The following is a 13,973-nucleotide window of genomic DNA, read 5'->3' on the forward strand; positions in this document are numbered from 1 at the left end:
GTTATTGTTCCTACTTTATCCCCAACAAGCACTAGGAAATTCCGGGGGTCAAGCTCTCCTAAACAGAGGATATATTTTCCAACATTTAATATTTTCCTCATATGTGCAATGAATTAAATTGTTAATATGGATGGCCAGTTTATATGGCCAACCGGAGCTCAGTTAGCTGCTAGAACCAGCAGTGGCCTCGTGGCACTGGATGCTCAAACTAAAGATTGTAGTTGACTGACTGCTGTGATGTACTCAGCTGCTCCCATGTTGTCTTCATGACTTTGCTGGTACTTTCCAATCCGTTCCCCATGCTGACGAAATGCTGGGGAAAAGCCCTGTGGACTCTGTTAGACTGGGGCGACACTCGTTGCCACCACAGCATCAATCTGTGCAACCATTCAACAACTGGTTCAAATATGTTCTCTCAATGTTTCAAGCTTTATTACAAATGTCACAAAAAGATGTTAATATTTCACTTCTGTTCCTGGATTTTCGTCACAATAAAATACAATGAACAGAATCTTCACAAAAGTTATTTACCAAAGTTTAAGCTATTGTCATTATAAATTACAATAACTTTTAGTTAAAGTATTAATTCTTTAAAAAAATTAAAGCTATTGCTATTTGTAATATCAATACATCTAAGTCACATAAATACAACACATTGCATACAAATGCTATAGGTGTCACATTTGCAAAAGTTAAAATTATTGGCATTGTAAATCACAAAGCTATTAAATTCGCTATTTTCAAAACCAACACAAATAAAAAAATTGTCATTTACAAAACCAATAGCTCAAACTTTCCTAATGCGAGACCTATTGCATTGCAAATGCTTGTTATGAATGTGGCATCCATTTGGAACCAGTGTGTGTCCTGTACACCATGGATGTCTTCTCTATGAAGAACTGGCAATGTCTATATTGAACATCCCAGCTTGCATGTGCACTGACTTTGACCTCCTTCCAAAGCTTGTAGGTAGGAGAGAATCCTAATCCCCTGCCCAGAATAGGTTTCATTTGGCAATACATGGGCTTTGGCTATCTATTTTGACAACAAGAGGAAATGCAGGTCTCAACAGGTCTCAACTGATGCCAATCTATATCACACCTAGACAAAACAGATCTAATCTCATTGGAGAGTCTGTGTTCAGACTCTGGCGAAATATGAATATGAATAGCAACAGGGACAGTATGTTCCTTCAGGGTTGGAGAGTCTAGAAACATTTCTATAGAGCACCTCTGTTTGACTCTGGCAAGTCACATTGCCCACCAGGCCATGGTACCTAAACAATACCTATCTGCCAGTACTTAGTTTGTGCTTTGTCGTCTGGACATAGAGGAAGTTTGAACATTATTGTGAGAGCAGAAGACACCCGATTCATTACAGGAGTGAATGACAATATCCATAGAGAAAGGGTCACAGCCTGTAAAACAAGCTGGGTCGCCTTGCTGCAGTGACACATGCAGAGATAGGGGATCTACTTGCTTGCAGAAGAGATCTACTGTACTGGACGAGAGGAGCTGACCTAATTCACTGTTACTCAATAGAAGGAGCTGACCTGGTCCTCCGTAGGACTCGCACAAGTCCCAGATAACTTTAAGACCTACTTCCACACACCTCGGACAGTGTCCCGAAGAGTCACATGACAGCCTCAGTTCAGCTGCCAAAAACGACCTACAGAACAGTATCATCAGGTAGACGTCAGAGTCGTAATGGTGTGGGTGAGCCTGTACCATCCATAACCCATTCAGTGCCCACAGGTGACAGTATTGCCTGGATCTGCAGGGTTAGAAAAGGTGCCTCAAAATCAGAAACCAGTGAAATTATGGTTCTGGAAATCTTGGGACAGATGAATCACAATGGTCACAAAAATGGTTGACATTCGCGACCAGTATTGAATGAAAAAATGCCCAGACGTGGATTCATTGCTCACATTGCCAGCCATTTCTCCGGTTAGCACCGCTTAAAACAGAACCAACTACTAACCATGAAAGTGGGAAAAGATTTGGCGTAATTGCCAGAGCTGCTGACGCCAGGAGCTGGGGAACCAGGTTCAAGTCTTGGCGTTGGCACAGCATCCTGTGATTCTGGACAAATCTCCCTGTAAATAAGTGTGTCCTTAACTGGTGCTGATGAAAAGCACCCATGTTGATGATTAAGCGCTGGTGCTGAGCACCGGAAACCACAGGCTCAAATTAAGCAACGGTGCCAGGGCTACAAGGAAGGCCTCTTGCACTTGGCACTTAACACTTTCTCCATCTTTAGTGTTTCAAGAAGGTTGGAAAGAAGAGTTTTACCTTTAACAATTGTTTGAGTATTTGGACTAACCTAGATTCACATGTTGTGTACCATACCACTACAAAATAGTTAGGTGTGGAAACCCGTCCTATTGATATGAATCACATTGATTGGGTGTCAACAACAGTGAGGATTACTCATGATATCTTCGACCCAAAGTTCACAATGCACCCCCACATATCTCCATGTTCAGCTTAATTTAAGTATGTTGAAAAATATGTTCTCCGATTCCTGTTCACTGCAGGGCAGGAGAGCGCCACGTGGCTCTAGAACTGTTCCAAACTTCAAAAGTAGGATTACTGAAAAATAAACGTTTCCTTTGCTGCTGAATTCATATGCTGCCCATCACTGTAATGCAGTAACCCACTTATGGTGCAGGCTTGAAGGGTGAGTAGCATCAAACACATTTTTCAGTACTGTCTGTCTCACTGGGGACTCTTGCCTTGCTTGAATAGCTACATTGTAATTAGGTGAGCAAGCAAGCCGCAAACTATATATGCGGCAAAGAAACATTTGGTCATGCAAAAACAACTGAAATGGGAGTAAACTGAACTTCTACCATAATGCATTGTGCGACGACTGTGCAACTTGCGAGCGCGTCAACCGCGACCTTTGAGATGTACAAGGATTGTAAAAGGAAGCCCTCTATTAGTTGTCAGAGCCAGTGGTGGACACCATGCTTCATTTGGTATTTTGCCAAAATATTATATAAACTGCATGTAAACATCCATCAAAAGGAAGGAGGGACGTCCTCTGAAGAATGGTCAAAATTATAAGATGTGTCATAAGACTTCCAAAATGATGGGAGAAAACATTTGGGCATACAAGTAACTCATATTTGAATAAACATTACTGCATCTATAATAATGCATTGCGTGAAGCCTGAGGTCATATGTTAAAATGCGAATCACACCCTGTAAGATACTTAACACCATATTGACTTCAACACACTGCACCTTTACACCCTATACTACTTCAAATGACATAATTAGACGAAAGATCACATTACACCACACCACACACTTCATCAACTCTTATATCACAATTAGCAATACACCACACGGCATCATGCCACACAAGTCCATCCAACATCACACTATCTTATGCCACGCAGAATCACAGTGTATTTAGTACCACATAATCCTGTACTCTACTGCATTACATCATACTGTATCACACAAAATGACAACTTATCGCAACATACACCATATGATACCTTACAACTCCTCCTTCCTCATCACACCATGCAAGTCTACAACTTGCAACTCCACTCCTTGCTGCATTAGGCAAAACTACACTACCACATCCCACACCAAACCAGACAAAATAGGTAGGCGTGACAGCACACCATATAGAACTAATCACCACCATATCACCACAACAAAAACAGAAACGAATAAACCTAATACTATGCCATATCATATAAGAGCACCCAATACACCCAAGAACCCAATACTTATGATATATCCAGCTACTACATACAAGCATGTCATATCACACTGTACCTGGTCACACCACATAATATCTCAACAGCTCAAATTACACCATATCGCACCATACCAAACCACATTAAACACTCCTCAGCATTCCAAGCAATATCTTTTTATAACAGCTACAAAAATCCATTCCAGAATTCACGCCATTATCAACATCACAACACTTAAGTTCTCACTAGACTACGCAACCATATTACAAAACAAATTACAAGTCACCAAACTATACCGGGTCTCATAACATAACTCATCAGTTCTCATCGTATCACACCATCCTAACCACACCTCACTATAACTATCCCCCGCGTATGGCAGCAAACATCTTAGCACACCAGACAATACATCACTCTTACCACATTTGCTCACACTCATCTACACCGCATTATCTGGCGCCACATCTCACAATACATCAAACACCACTACCCTACACTAGAGAAGAAGGAGCGATATATTTTAGTATATCACAATACCATTCAAAACATCTTACTTTTATATATCATACAAACCCACAGCTAACACCAACAACACAACCATACTACAAAACAAAACTCCTTATCAACCAAACACTCCACTGCGCACACTAGAGTTGTGGAGCACCCAAGCAAAAACAACTGTAATGCCTGGGAGGCTCATGGGTATGGGAGACATGTAGGCCGAAGATATATGTGAGCCTGGAATGCATTGGCATGGGTTAGTGCCTAACTATGACTCATTCTAATATACAAGATGCCCCGCCTACAGGAAACAGATATCCCGCACCAGGTTCCACTAGATCATTGGTATTGTAGATAATCCCCGAACAACAAATAATGGACTCTTGAAGGTACTGCATCAAGGAGATAGGTATTCAGTCCTGCCAAAGAACAGCAAGTCCAGTTCATGGAGCCTTAAAAAAAGAACCCTAATGGAGAGGGAGCTAGCGTGCAATGAGCATGCCAATAGAGAACATCAAAGGCAATGACCTAGGGACAGTGAAAGAAGAAGACAGGGAGACACGGAGAATGCAGACAAGGTATCACAAAAACTCTCACACAGAGTCAGGAAATACCAAGCAATGGGCAAAGCAAATGGAAGAAAAAAATAGAAAAAGAGGTCTGATTTGCCCTACTTTCAAGGAGACATGGAACTAGCAGTTAGGATAAGATAAGCTCTATTAGAACTTTGTTTAAGATCAAAAAATCCCAGGCAAGAATCTGAAGAGTTACAAACTCCACACTATAAAGATTCTGACAAGCGCCTACCTATGACACTTAAGTCCCTTTGCCTGTGGCACTATCCAGCAAGACTTCGCAAATGACAGACTACATTGTTATTGCCGACACTAGGTAGCTGGAGGGGTACAATTCCTGAAACCCATTGTAGCATCCAACAGGTGATACATGAGGGAAGTGAGACTTACAAAGGTTACTTTTGAAGGATGTATAATCAACCTCCTCTACTTTACTAGCTGGAGCACAGCCATCATTTAATATCACAATCACAGACATAATTTGGCCAATGGAATTTGGGTTCAAACAGACCAAATAATGTTGCTATACACACAAAAACATACATTAACATTTTGCACTGACTCGTCGGATATATGCACTTAAAACCGAACCGTTCCAGTGTTAGATCCAAAATGTATGACAGAGCAGCTTTGGGTGCTGGTTATTTCTGGGGTAAATGGAGAAACAGCACCGTGAAACTAGACATCCTTCCATTTTGTGACACAACGGTTTTCAACCAAACCTATCCTTTCTTGTAACATCTTGTCTGTAGAATTCCCTGTGAGTCATAACCTCCCCCAATGGTCATTTGAAAAGCAGTAAAAATAATAACTTTTTAAAACATCTCTTTCAAAACTTTATGTTTTCAGTAGAGCCTCATCTTCATCTACTTGAGCTAGGAATGTTTAATTTTATTGGCCTTGTTTTATTTCAGCATGAATTGTTTTTTCTGTTAATTATTATTACTACTCTTTCTTCGTGTCGCATTGCATTTTTTTGTAGTTTTTGACGCTATTCTGTAAAATGTTGCTCTTGCCTCTGCATTACAAATGAAAATAAGAAATAATAATAAATTCTGATGTTCAGTTCAGTGACCACAGGACCTCTTCAAATTGCAATCCTGACCAGACTTGGTTGCCTCCTTTCTCTACCTAATTTCCAAGCACCTGAAATGTAGCATGGGGTTTGCCTTCTGAAGCTAATTTAATTTGTTCTCTGTCTTGTCATACACAAGACTCTTAAGGGGGATCCCCCGCCTTCAACCGATTCTATTCCGGAATATACTACTCTTAGCGTTTACCACAACCTTCCATTTATTCCACAATCCCATTCAAATCTCAAACTACAGCCCCTGCAAAACCATGCTGTTCACTTAATCTTTGGTTTAAAGTGCTCCAATCATCTCTATTCAGCCACAAAGACTCAGTGTTGGATACCAATAAAACAACATATTACATTCAGGCTCCTTTGCCTAGCCACAAAACCTTTTAGATAGAGTACCCATCTACCTCAAAAGAATACTACTAAGCTACCTGCTGACGTGTTGTCTAAGGTTGTCTTTTTAAAACCCAATGACCATCATCCAGCCGAAGTATAGGTGCACATGGTTAGGAGAAGATCTCTTGTTTACCAGAGCTTTTTAGGTCTCACCTGGCATTGCAGCGTGCATGCACTTCTCGCTCTGCGAGGGCTTCTTGGAATCAATATACTTTAAGAAGTTAACTTTCGACTCCGCCTGTAATTTCCATTGGTGTGCGTCATTTTGCGTCATTCCTCATGCTAAACGGTGTCTTATGATTGTAACCGAGGCTTTTTAGTCCCTCCTGGTTACCATCCTGTCCTCTTTTGGCTCTGCCCACCCGGACTGGATCTTTTACTGGAGGCCTGACATGGTGGGTTTTATTATTACTGTGGCGGCACTTTTTTTTACCATTACTTGCATGTGGGTTGTGCATTTGGGTTACGTTTAACTAATACGGGAAGCCTCTACCCCCGCCAAGGCTCCCCATGTCCCTGCTCTCTCAGTGAGTGAAAGTCGCTGTCGGCCCCCGTGCCTGCAGCCTCAGCAGCATCGCCATCTTGGAGTCCTAGGAGATGAGAGGCAGCAGCAGCAGCAGAGAGGCGCGCGAGCCAAGCTCACAGAGAGGGACAGGCGCCATCTTGGCATCCCAGGAGCCGAGAGATGGCAGCAGCAGAGAGACTCGCGAGCCCAGCTCACAGAGAGGAAGAGGGCAGGAGCCAAGCGGCGTCAGGAGACGCCGCGCCCCAAACCCTAACGGGGCCTGAGGTGAGTCTAGACCCACTCAGCAGGCGGGCTCCAGGAGGGCACCAGAGTTTCCTGTGTTGACGTACCACCTACATGTGGGAAATTAAAATCTTGGCAGAAGGCTCCATATGTTGTGCTTTTGGGCAAATTAATTAATCTCCCTGTGCCGAAAAATATATTTTTTTTTTATAATGTAACGGGTGCTCGTATAAAGTGTGTGAATTCCTTTAGCTTCAATTTGTGTTATCAAAAGCTCCCAAAAAAAGCAAAGTCTAAAGGCTTTTCATTTTATGGAGAACAATTATTACAAACATTAAAACAAAAATTCCTGGGACTACATTTGGTGTAGAGACCCAGGTTTCAGTTAACCTTTGTGGGTCAGTAGGCTTTATTTTGTCTCTGTTTATCTCACTTCAATGTCAGTCGTTTACACTTGTACATGTTTACACAGAGCTACAGGATAGAGGCAGCCCTGCTGTAATGAGGCACATGAATTAAAAGCTATGTCTAGTTTTTTTATATAGGCCTCTAATTACGATATTTTCAATTTTAATTTTTCTGGTAAGCTACTCTTTTTGTTTCTCAGTCTCTACTCTTCTACCTTCTCTCTTTATTTATGTCACATTTACCCACACAATCATCCTCTATTTCAATTAATATCTCCTACATTCACGCTCAATACAACACACGCTATCTAATTATCGCTGTTGCTTACATTATCTCACGATCAACAACAAACACAAGTTATTTCTTTCTTTGTCTCTTGTTTCAAAAGGCTGACATAATTGCCAGCAGACACACTGCTCTTCACCATAGCTTAAATACATTAGGTAAGCTAATAGCTCTAGCTAAACCCTTATGAAGTCCCAAAGGCGAGACCTATTGACTATGCCAATGCTTGTTGCTTTAGCTGTCTATCTGCTGTCTCTGCCTCAAACTGGACTGCATCAAATTCACAACACTGAAGATCTGCCTGGTCTCCTCAGCATATGGTTCTATGGTGTCAAGTTACTCCTCAGATACCAATAAAATCTCATTCTCTATCAAACCTCTTTCTTGTTGCCTAATGCTTTTCAGTGGAGTCTGGGTATCTTGAATGTGCTGAAACCCATATATTAAAATAAAATAGACTGTATACAACTCTTCATATAATATACCCTTTCACAAATAATCTGTGACACAGTGACCATACGGTGCCTTGTCTAAAGGGCACCTTGCTTACAGCTTGGGACTTCTGTTTTACAAAACACCACAGTGAGGTCATTTAAGTTACAGAATTAATTCAAACAAAACAAGATCCAGTTCCCATAGTATGTTACGTTGTTAAATGAAAGTCAAGAACAGAAATAAATATCCTATGTTGACTAAGTGGCTTGTAGTCACAGTACTGAATACATACACCAGAATGTGGCAATTTACAGAGATTATAGAACTGTTTATATAAACCAGATCATAACAATTTCCAGAGATTAGAAAACACGACTTTCAGAAACATTGATGACCAGAGGTCAATAGGTGTACACTGAATTTACTTCTCACTGAGGCACTCTTCTTTCCCGTAATTAAACAGTATTAAACTCAGTGAACGTAGCAGTGGTTGGTGTCAATTACTGTGCTATTGTTGTTTATATCAGGAAATTCTTTTCAATGGGTATAAAAGGTTGAGATGATAAAGCAGAAGGGCAAGCTTGGACAGCAAAAAGGCTGCACCCTTCTGCCAATATTAAGTGCAAAGGAGGTTTAACACAAATATGGACATTCACACTAAATATCACCCTAGAGCGAAGTACAAGCAGATGACAGAAAAACATGTTGGTTTTGCCTGATATAAGCTACAGAGTAACAACAGTATCAATCCTCCTGAGATCAGAGAATAATATTCTACTATTGTAGAGCATGCCAGATATTCAATAAAAAAAGCATCACATAAAAACCTGACACTTAGTCTATGTCATTATGACACATAATATGTGCTTAACAAATTCACATCATTTTTCCATGTTGACTCTCCGGACTGTGTGTATGACACTAACGAGGCCACTCTATGATCTGCCCGGAATCTGCTTTAAGGCTGCAATATTAAAAACCTTAAAAACATTTACTAAAGGAAAATGTTCCACTATTCCTTATGAGACATAAGAAACAAGGACTGACAAAGTCGAAGGGCTGTATTTGCTAACTCACACATTGTTAGCACCCTAGAGTGAGACACGCTCGAGGCAGCCAGCAGCAGTCGATAGTGAAGGCTATAGTTGTAAAGTAGTCCCTCGTTCAGGTCAATGTAAGCCTAATAGTGGAGGTGAAAAGATAAATTCAAAAAGCCAATAGCTTTAGGTGAGAGATGAATAGTCCAATGGACTGAGCAAAGACGTATTTAACCAAGTCTTCATCCAATGACAGAAAGGAGCTGGTGAAGAAAGCCAACAGTTGAAAGGTGTTGACCTAAAGCCCACTATGTTTGTATATTGTATGCGGTCTGTTCGATAGCTGCAGTGTCAGAACCTGGACCTAAAAAGGGAGTACGACGAGAAAAGCGGTCTCTTGAAAATTAGGTCTGTGAAGTCCATGGGTTGGTGATGTCTGAAAAATGTCATGGTGTTAGCAGTGCAGGAAAAGGGGCTGCCAGCAGACTGATGTACAATACACGACCCACAAACACTATGTGTTTCATAGCTATTTTACCGATCAGTGTTTAGATGTCCATGTCAAACAAGCATGTTCTTCTTATGTTCAAAAATTGAATCAAGAGTAGCCAAAATGAACTTACTTTTGCTTCTCCGGTGATTGAGCTGTGTCTTCCCTCTCCCTGGATGCACCCATTGGTTGTGCTGCGAATCTGTTCCATGGCACTTCCACGCTACTATGACATTCTGTGGACAAGCTTCTAGGGGAAGACCTGTCATAAATGTCATTGGTGATCATTTCAAAGTCTGGCTGTGTGGAGAGGCTGGGTGTAAGAGGGGACTCCGGCTCATGCGCACAACCAATGGTACTCGAGGGCGATGGCAGTGGTGAAGTTTGTGCAGTGTGCGTTTCCCCTTTACCGGCTTGTGGCAAGGATTGTGGTGGAGAGGGGGTTCCCAAGCTAGTTTCAGGAAGCATATCCTGAGTGCAAGTGTCATTCACCTTCCTCTCAACCATCTTAGGTGGTGATGTCGCACAGACGTTCATCTCCCCTTGGTTTGTACCACTGTCACCTACAATCAGACCTTCCAATGTTACCTCCCCACTTCCAAACCCAGAATCCGAATCTGATCCCTGATGATTGGAGGCGTGCCAGGTCCGAGCCAATGGCGTTGGAGCTGGGCCAGGTGTAAGCTTTGCTTCTGTAGCCGTTTTGGGGAAAACAGTTCTAGGCTTTGGCACAGGTTTGAGACTGGGTTCCATTGCGGTTTTCTCTGCGTCTGGGTACTGAAAATTAACCCCGATTTCTTCTGCAGCAGAACATGAATGTCTGCCCACTCTGTGACTCTCCTGTGCAGACAGTGGCAGGCTTAGCCGGTCTTCTGGCATCTTGGCGACATCGCTGTGTCGGGCATGCGTTCTTCCAGAAGCATGCCAGAGGCGGCTTAGTATCCTTTTCCTGTGCCCAGTGGCGGCAATGCCAATGCCCTGGAGTCTCTCGTTATCCAAAGAAAGCGTGTCCTTAGCGGTCTGGTAGCCATGAAGCTTGAAGACCTCTGAGTACCTCTCCAAATGGATGGCAGCGAGCCAATCAGCAATGTCTAAATCCTCGTCACACAGTGAGGTCATGACCCCAAGGTAGCTCATGCATGGGCCTCATGCATTCAAGAGGACATCACTCATTTCTTGAAGTGCTATCATTCCACCACCTGCCAGAGAAAAAAAACATAAGTGCGTTAGAAAAACACATACGTCATTTTTCCATTATGTTTTATTTACAATAATTAAACTACAGGACAACAAGCAGTTTTCATATCCCTTAGTACTAAAGAGCTCCCAATACAAATAATCAGGTTAAAAATCAGGCAGAAAGATTCCATCTTGAGGATCAAGTGGCGTTGTTGTTAAGGTTGTGGATACACTGAAACATGGGTTCAAACACTGGCTTTTGCTCATGACCAAACTGTGTAGATAATTAGAGGTGGGCGAACCATCAAAATAACAGGGAGAGCCAAAGCTGAGCCAAGGATCTGTCCGGGCTCTAAGAGCCCGAGCACGAGCCGAGCAATTAAAACATATACATATATGATGAAGACTTCACATTTCTAAAGCGTATTTCTTTATCATGCAGACAGTGTAAACTTAGTACATAAAATAATGTCACTGCATTGAGAGAAATGTATTGAAAGTGAGTTTGTAAATACGGACATACAAATATTCATGACCCCACCCGTTGGATTGACAATAATGCCATTAGTCGATTGAAAGCCAGGTCACTTGTCACATGTACCCTACATGTGGCTTAGATTGTTACATGGAGCAATATTATAGTCTATTTAAATCAGACACAAGGGAGGTGCTCGTACAGCACACACAGTGAACTCACACATTTAAAAATGCTCTGATATGCAATAAGGAAAAGAGGAAAGCAAAAGAAAATATTTGCCTAAAACCATACAATTTTATCAAGCAGGGGAAAAATCCAAGTTTTTCTGATTTGACGTTATGCCACTGCATGCATATCTCTTTCTCTCTCCTCCTTTGCATTAAAGGTCAATGTTTTCTCTTCAATTATTGGCACGTTAATTGTCCGTTCAGCAATAAAAAGATTCAATAAAAAATAAATATTGGCGTATTAGGTTAGAGTGTGGGTTGCTGACATAGACCACGGGAAAAGCTTGGTTCGTTTGGGCATGAGGGTCCAAGAGAGCCCCAAGCTGAGCCAGAGCCAGAGCCAGGCATGTGCCTTGAGCTTTTAGTAGTTCACCCAACTCGAAGGATAATAGGCATCTAACAGTGTGACACTCACGTTGCCTTTCATCCATTGCACCCTTAACAGCCAGTCATGTGAGCACACGGAAAAGGAAATCTGAGAAATACAAGGGAAATAAATTGGGTTGCTGGTTGACTAAGGTGTGAGCCCTGGTCAAGCAGCAGCCATAATACTTGTCAGGGTGAGATATAAGCCAGCCGAAAATTAGCATGTGCTCAACCCTCTGGTAGCTTGGTATAGAGCAGTCAGGCTTAACCTAGAGGCAATGAGTAAAGTATTTGTGCAACACTTCAAAAGTAATAAAGTGAAATTGCCACACAAAAAGGATCCCCCACCAAGTTAGAAAAATAGAACTTTCTTTGCTAAATAAAACAAGACTAAAATGAAAAGAATCCAATGGGTAGAACCAGAGATATTACATTTTAAAGATGTTATTGAAAATAGCAACAAAAAGCACAAAGCGCTAACTGCGGATATCTGGTCACGCCAGACCAGGACGGAGCGCAGGCTGGCTACAGGAATCCAGTTAGGCCTGCTGAACAGAGTACCCTAAATCGTGACCTGCCGAGAGGTGTGAGGATCTGTATCATGATGCAACGTGCAGCCAAAGCATTATGATAGTTCTGAGATGCAGTGAGGCTGCGATGCGAGGGCCTGCATCGTCGTAGAGGATCCCGTCAATGGGGCTTGCGATACGAAGTCTGGCATCGAGGATGTGGCACGCAGTCAGGGAGATGCGCCGGTTCCAAGGAGCTCTGAGGTTGGGATGTGGGGTCTGGCGACATTGTCAAGGCTGCCATCAATGAGAGATGTGAGGGTCTGTGCAGATGATGTGTCACGCACTGGCCGTTCCGCTGATGCTACAGAGGCAATGCAAGTCTTTGCAACGGGTCCAGTCCCCGCAGCAGCGGCGATGTGTAGGTTCTGCTCTGGCTTGCGCCGCACAGCATAGGAGATGCATCAGTTCCTCTGAATCCACAGGCTGGCAGAGCACCTTAAGCCCACTTACAAGGATCCAGACTGGGGTGGCACCACTTGTCAGGGAAGATTCACAGTTGGCAGAGTCTGGGTGAAGATGCAAGGTTGTTGGAATGTCTTGATGCAGTCGCCTTTTTGGTGAAAAGGCAGACTCGGCGCTGGAGCGATTTAAGGATTCTCGAACTACAGCCAGATCCTTGGGACTCACAGCGGCGACTCGTCTACCCCAGTCTTTTTTTCACCCCTTTTGTGGCTGCGGAAGGGGCAGCCTAACACATCCAGCCCAAACCAGCCAATGGTTCAAGCAAGCTGCCCAGGCTCAGCGTGGCCGTGGGACCCAGGGACGCAGATCTGGGAGCCAGGGTGGGCCAGTCCACCATTCCACAACCCCTGCAGTTGTCTTCAAACCTTCCAAGTCCGACCTTTCAGGGCCATCAAAAGCCAGTGGGCGGCAGGATTCGCCATCACCTCCCCCACTGACAAACCATCACGTTGGACAGGTGGGTTTTGCAGATAGTCCAAAGGGGCTACTCCCTCCCATTTGAGACTACCCCTCCCTCCATGCCACCGTCTTTCGATTGCATTTAGGAGGAGCATTTGGCACTTCTCCGCCAGGAAGTATCGGCTCTCTTAGCCAAGGGAGCTATGGAGGGGGTCCCTGTGCCAGAAGTAAGTTGTAGTTGTTATGGCCCCTACTTTTTGGTACACCCAAGAAGGACAAAGGCCTGTGTCCTATCTTAGTCTTCTGGGCCCTCAACCTCTTCCTCCGGAAGGAGAAGTACAAAATGCTCACCCTAGCCAAAATTCTGTCTGCACTCGACCCAGGAGACAGGATGGAGGCATTGGACTTGCGGGATGCTTATTTTCATATCCCCATCTTGCCAGCCTACAGACGTTACCTTTGGTTCACAGTGGACCACGAGCCCTTTCAGTTCACCTTGCTATACTTTGGCCTTACCAGTGCCACTCGGGTGTTCACAACGGTGATGGTCGTGGCCGCAGCTCATATGCGCAGATCAGGGGTTCCAATCTTTCCCTATCTCGATGACTGTCTGTTG

The 13,973-nt window shown here is 43.2% G+C and overlaps 1 protein-coding gene across 10 annotated transcripts in view; it reads right to left on the bottom strand.

The window, feature by feature from the left end:
* ARAP3 (ArfGAP with RhoGAP domain, ankyrin repeat and PH domain 3) overlaps positions 1–13,973 on the bottom strand; it is a 680,145-nt gene that overhangs the window by 555,548 nt on the left and 110,624 nt on the right. For all 10 annotated transcript variants that reach the window (XM_078653517.1, XM_078653514.1, XM_078653516.1 and 7 more), the window contains one exon: positions 9,808–10,873. In XM_078653517.1, the coding sequence (XP_078509643.1) occupies positions 9,808–10,811 (1,004 nt within the window). In that variant the 5' untranslated portion in view covers positions 10,812–10,873. The remainder of the gene's footprint in view (positions 1–9,807; positions 10,874–13,973) is intronic.

This window comes from Lissotriton helveticus, chromosome 7, assembly GCF_964261635.1.
Source record: "Lissotriton helveticus chromosome 7, aLisHel1.1, whole genome shotgun sequence".
Taxonomy (NCBI): Eukaryota; Metazoa; Chordata; class Amphibia; order Caudata; family Salamandridae; genus Lissotriton; species Lissotriton helveticus.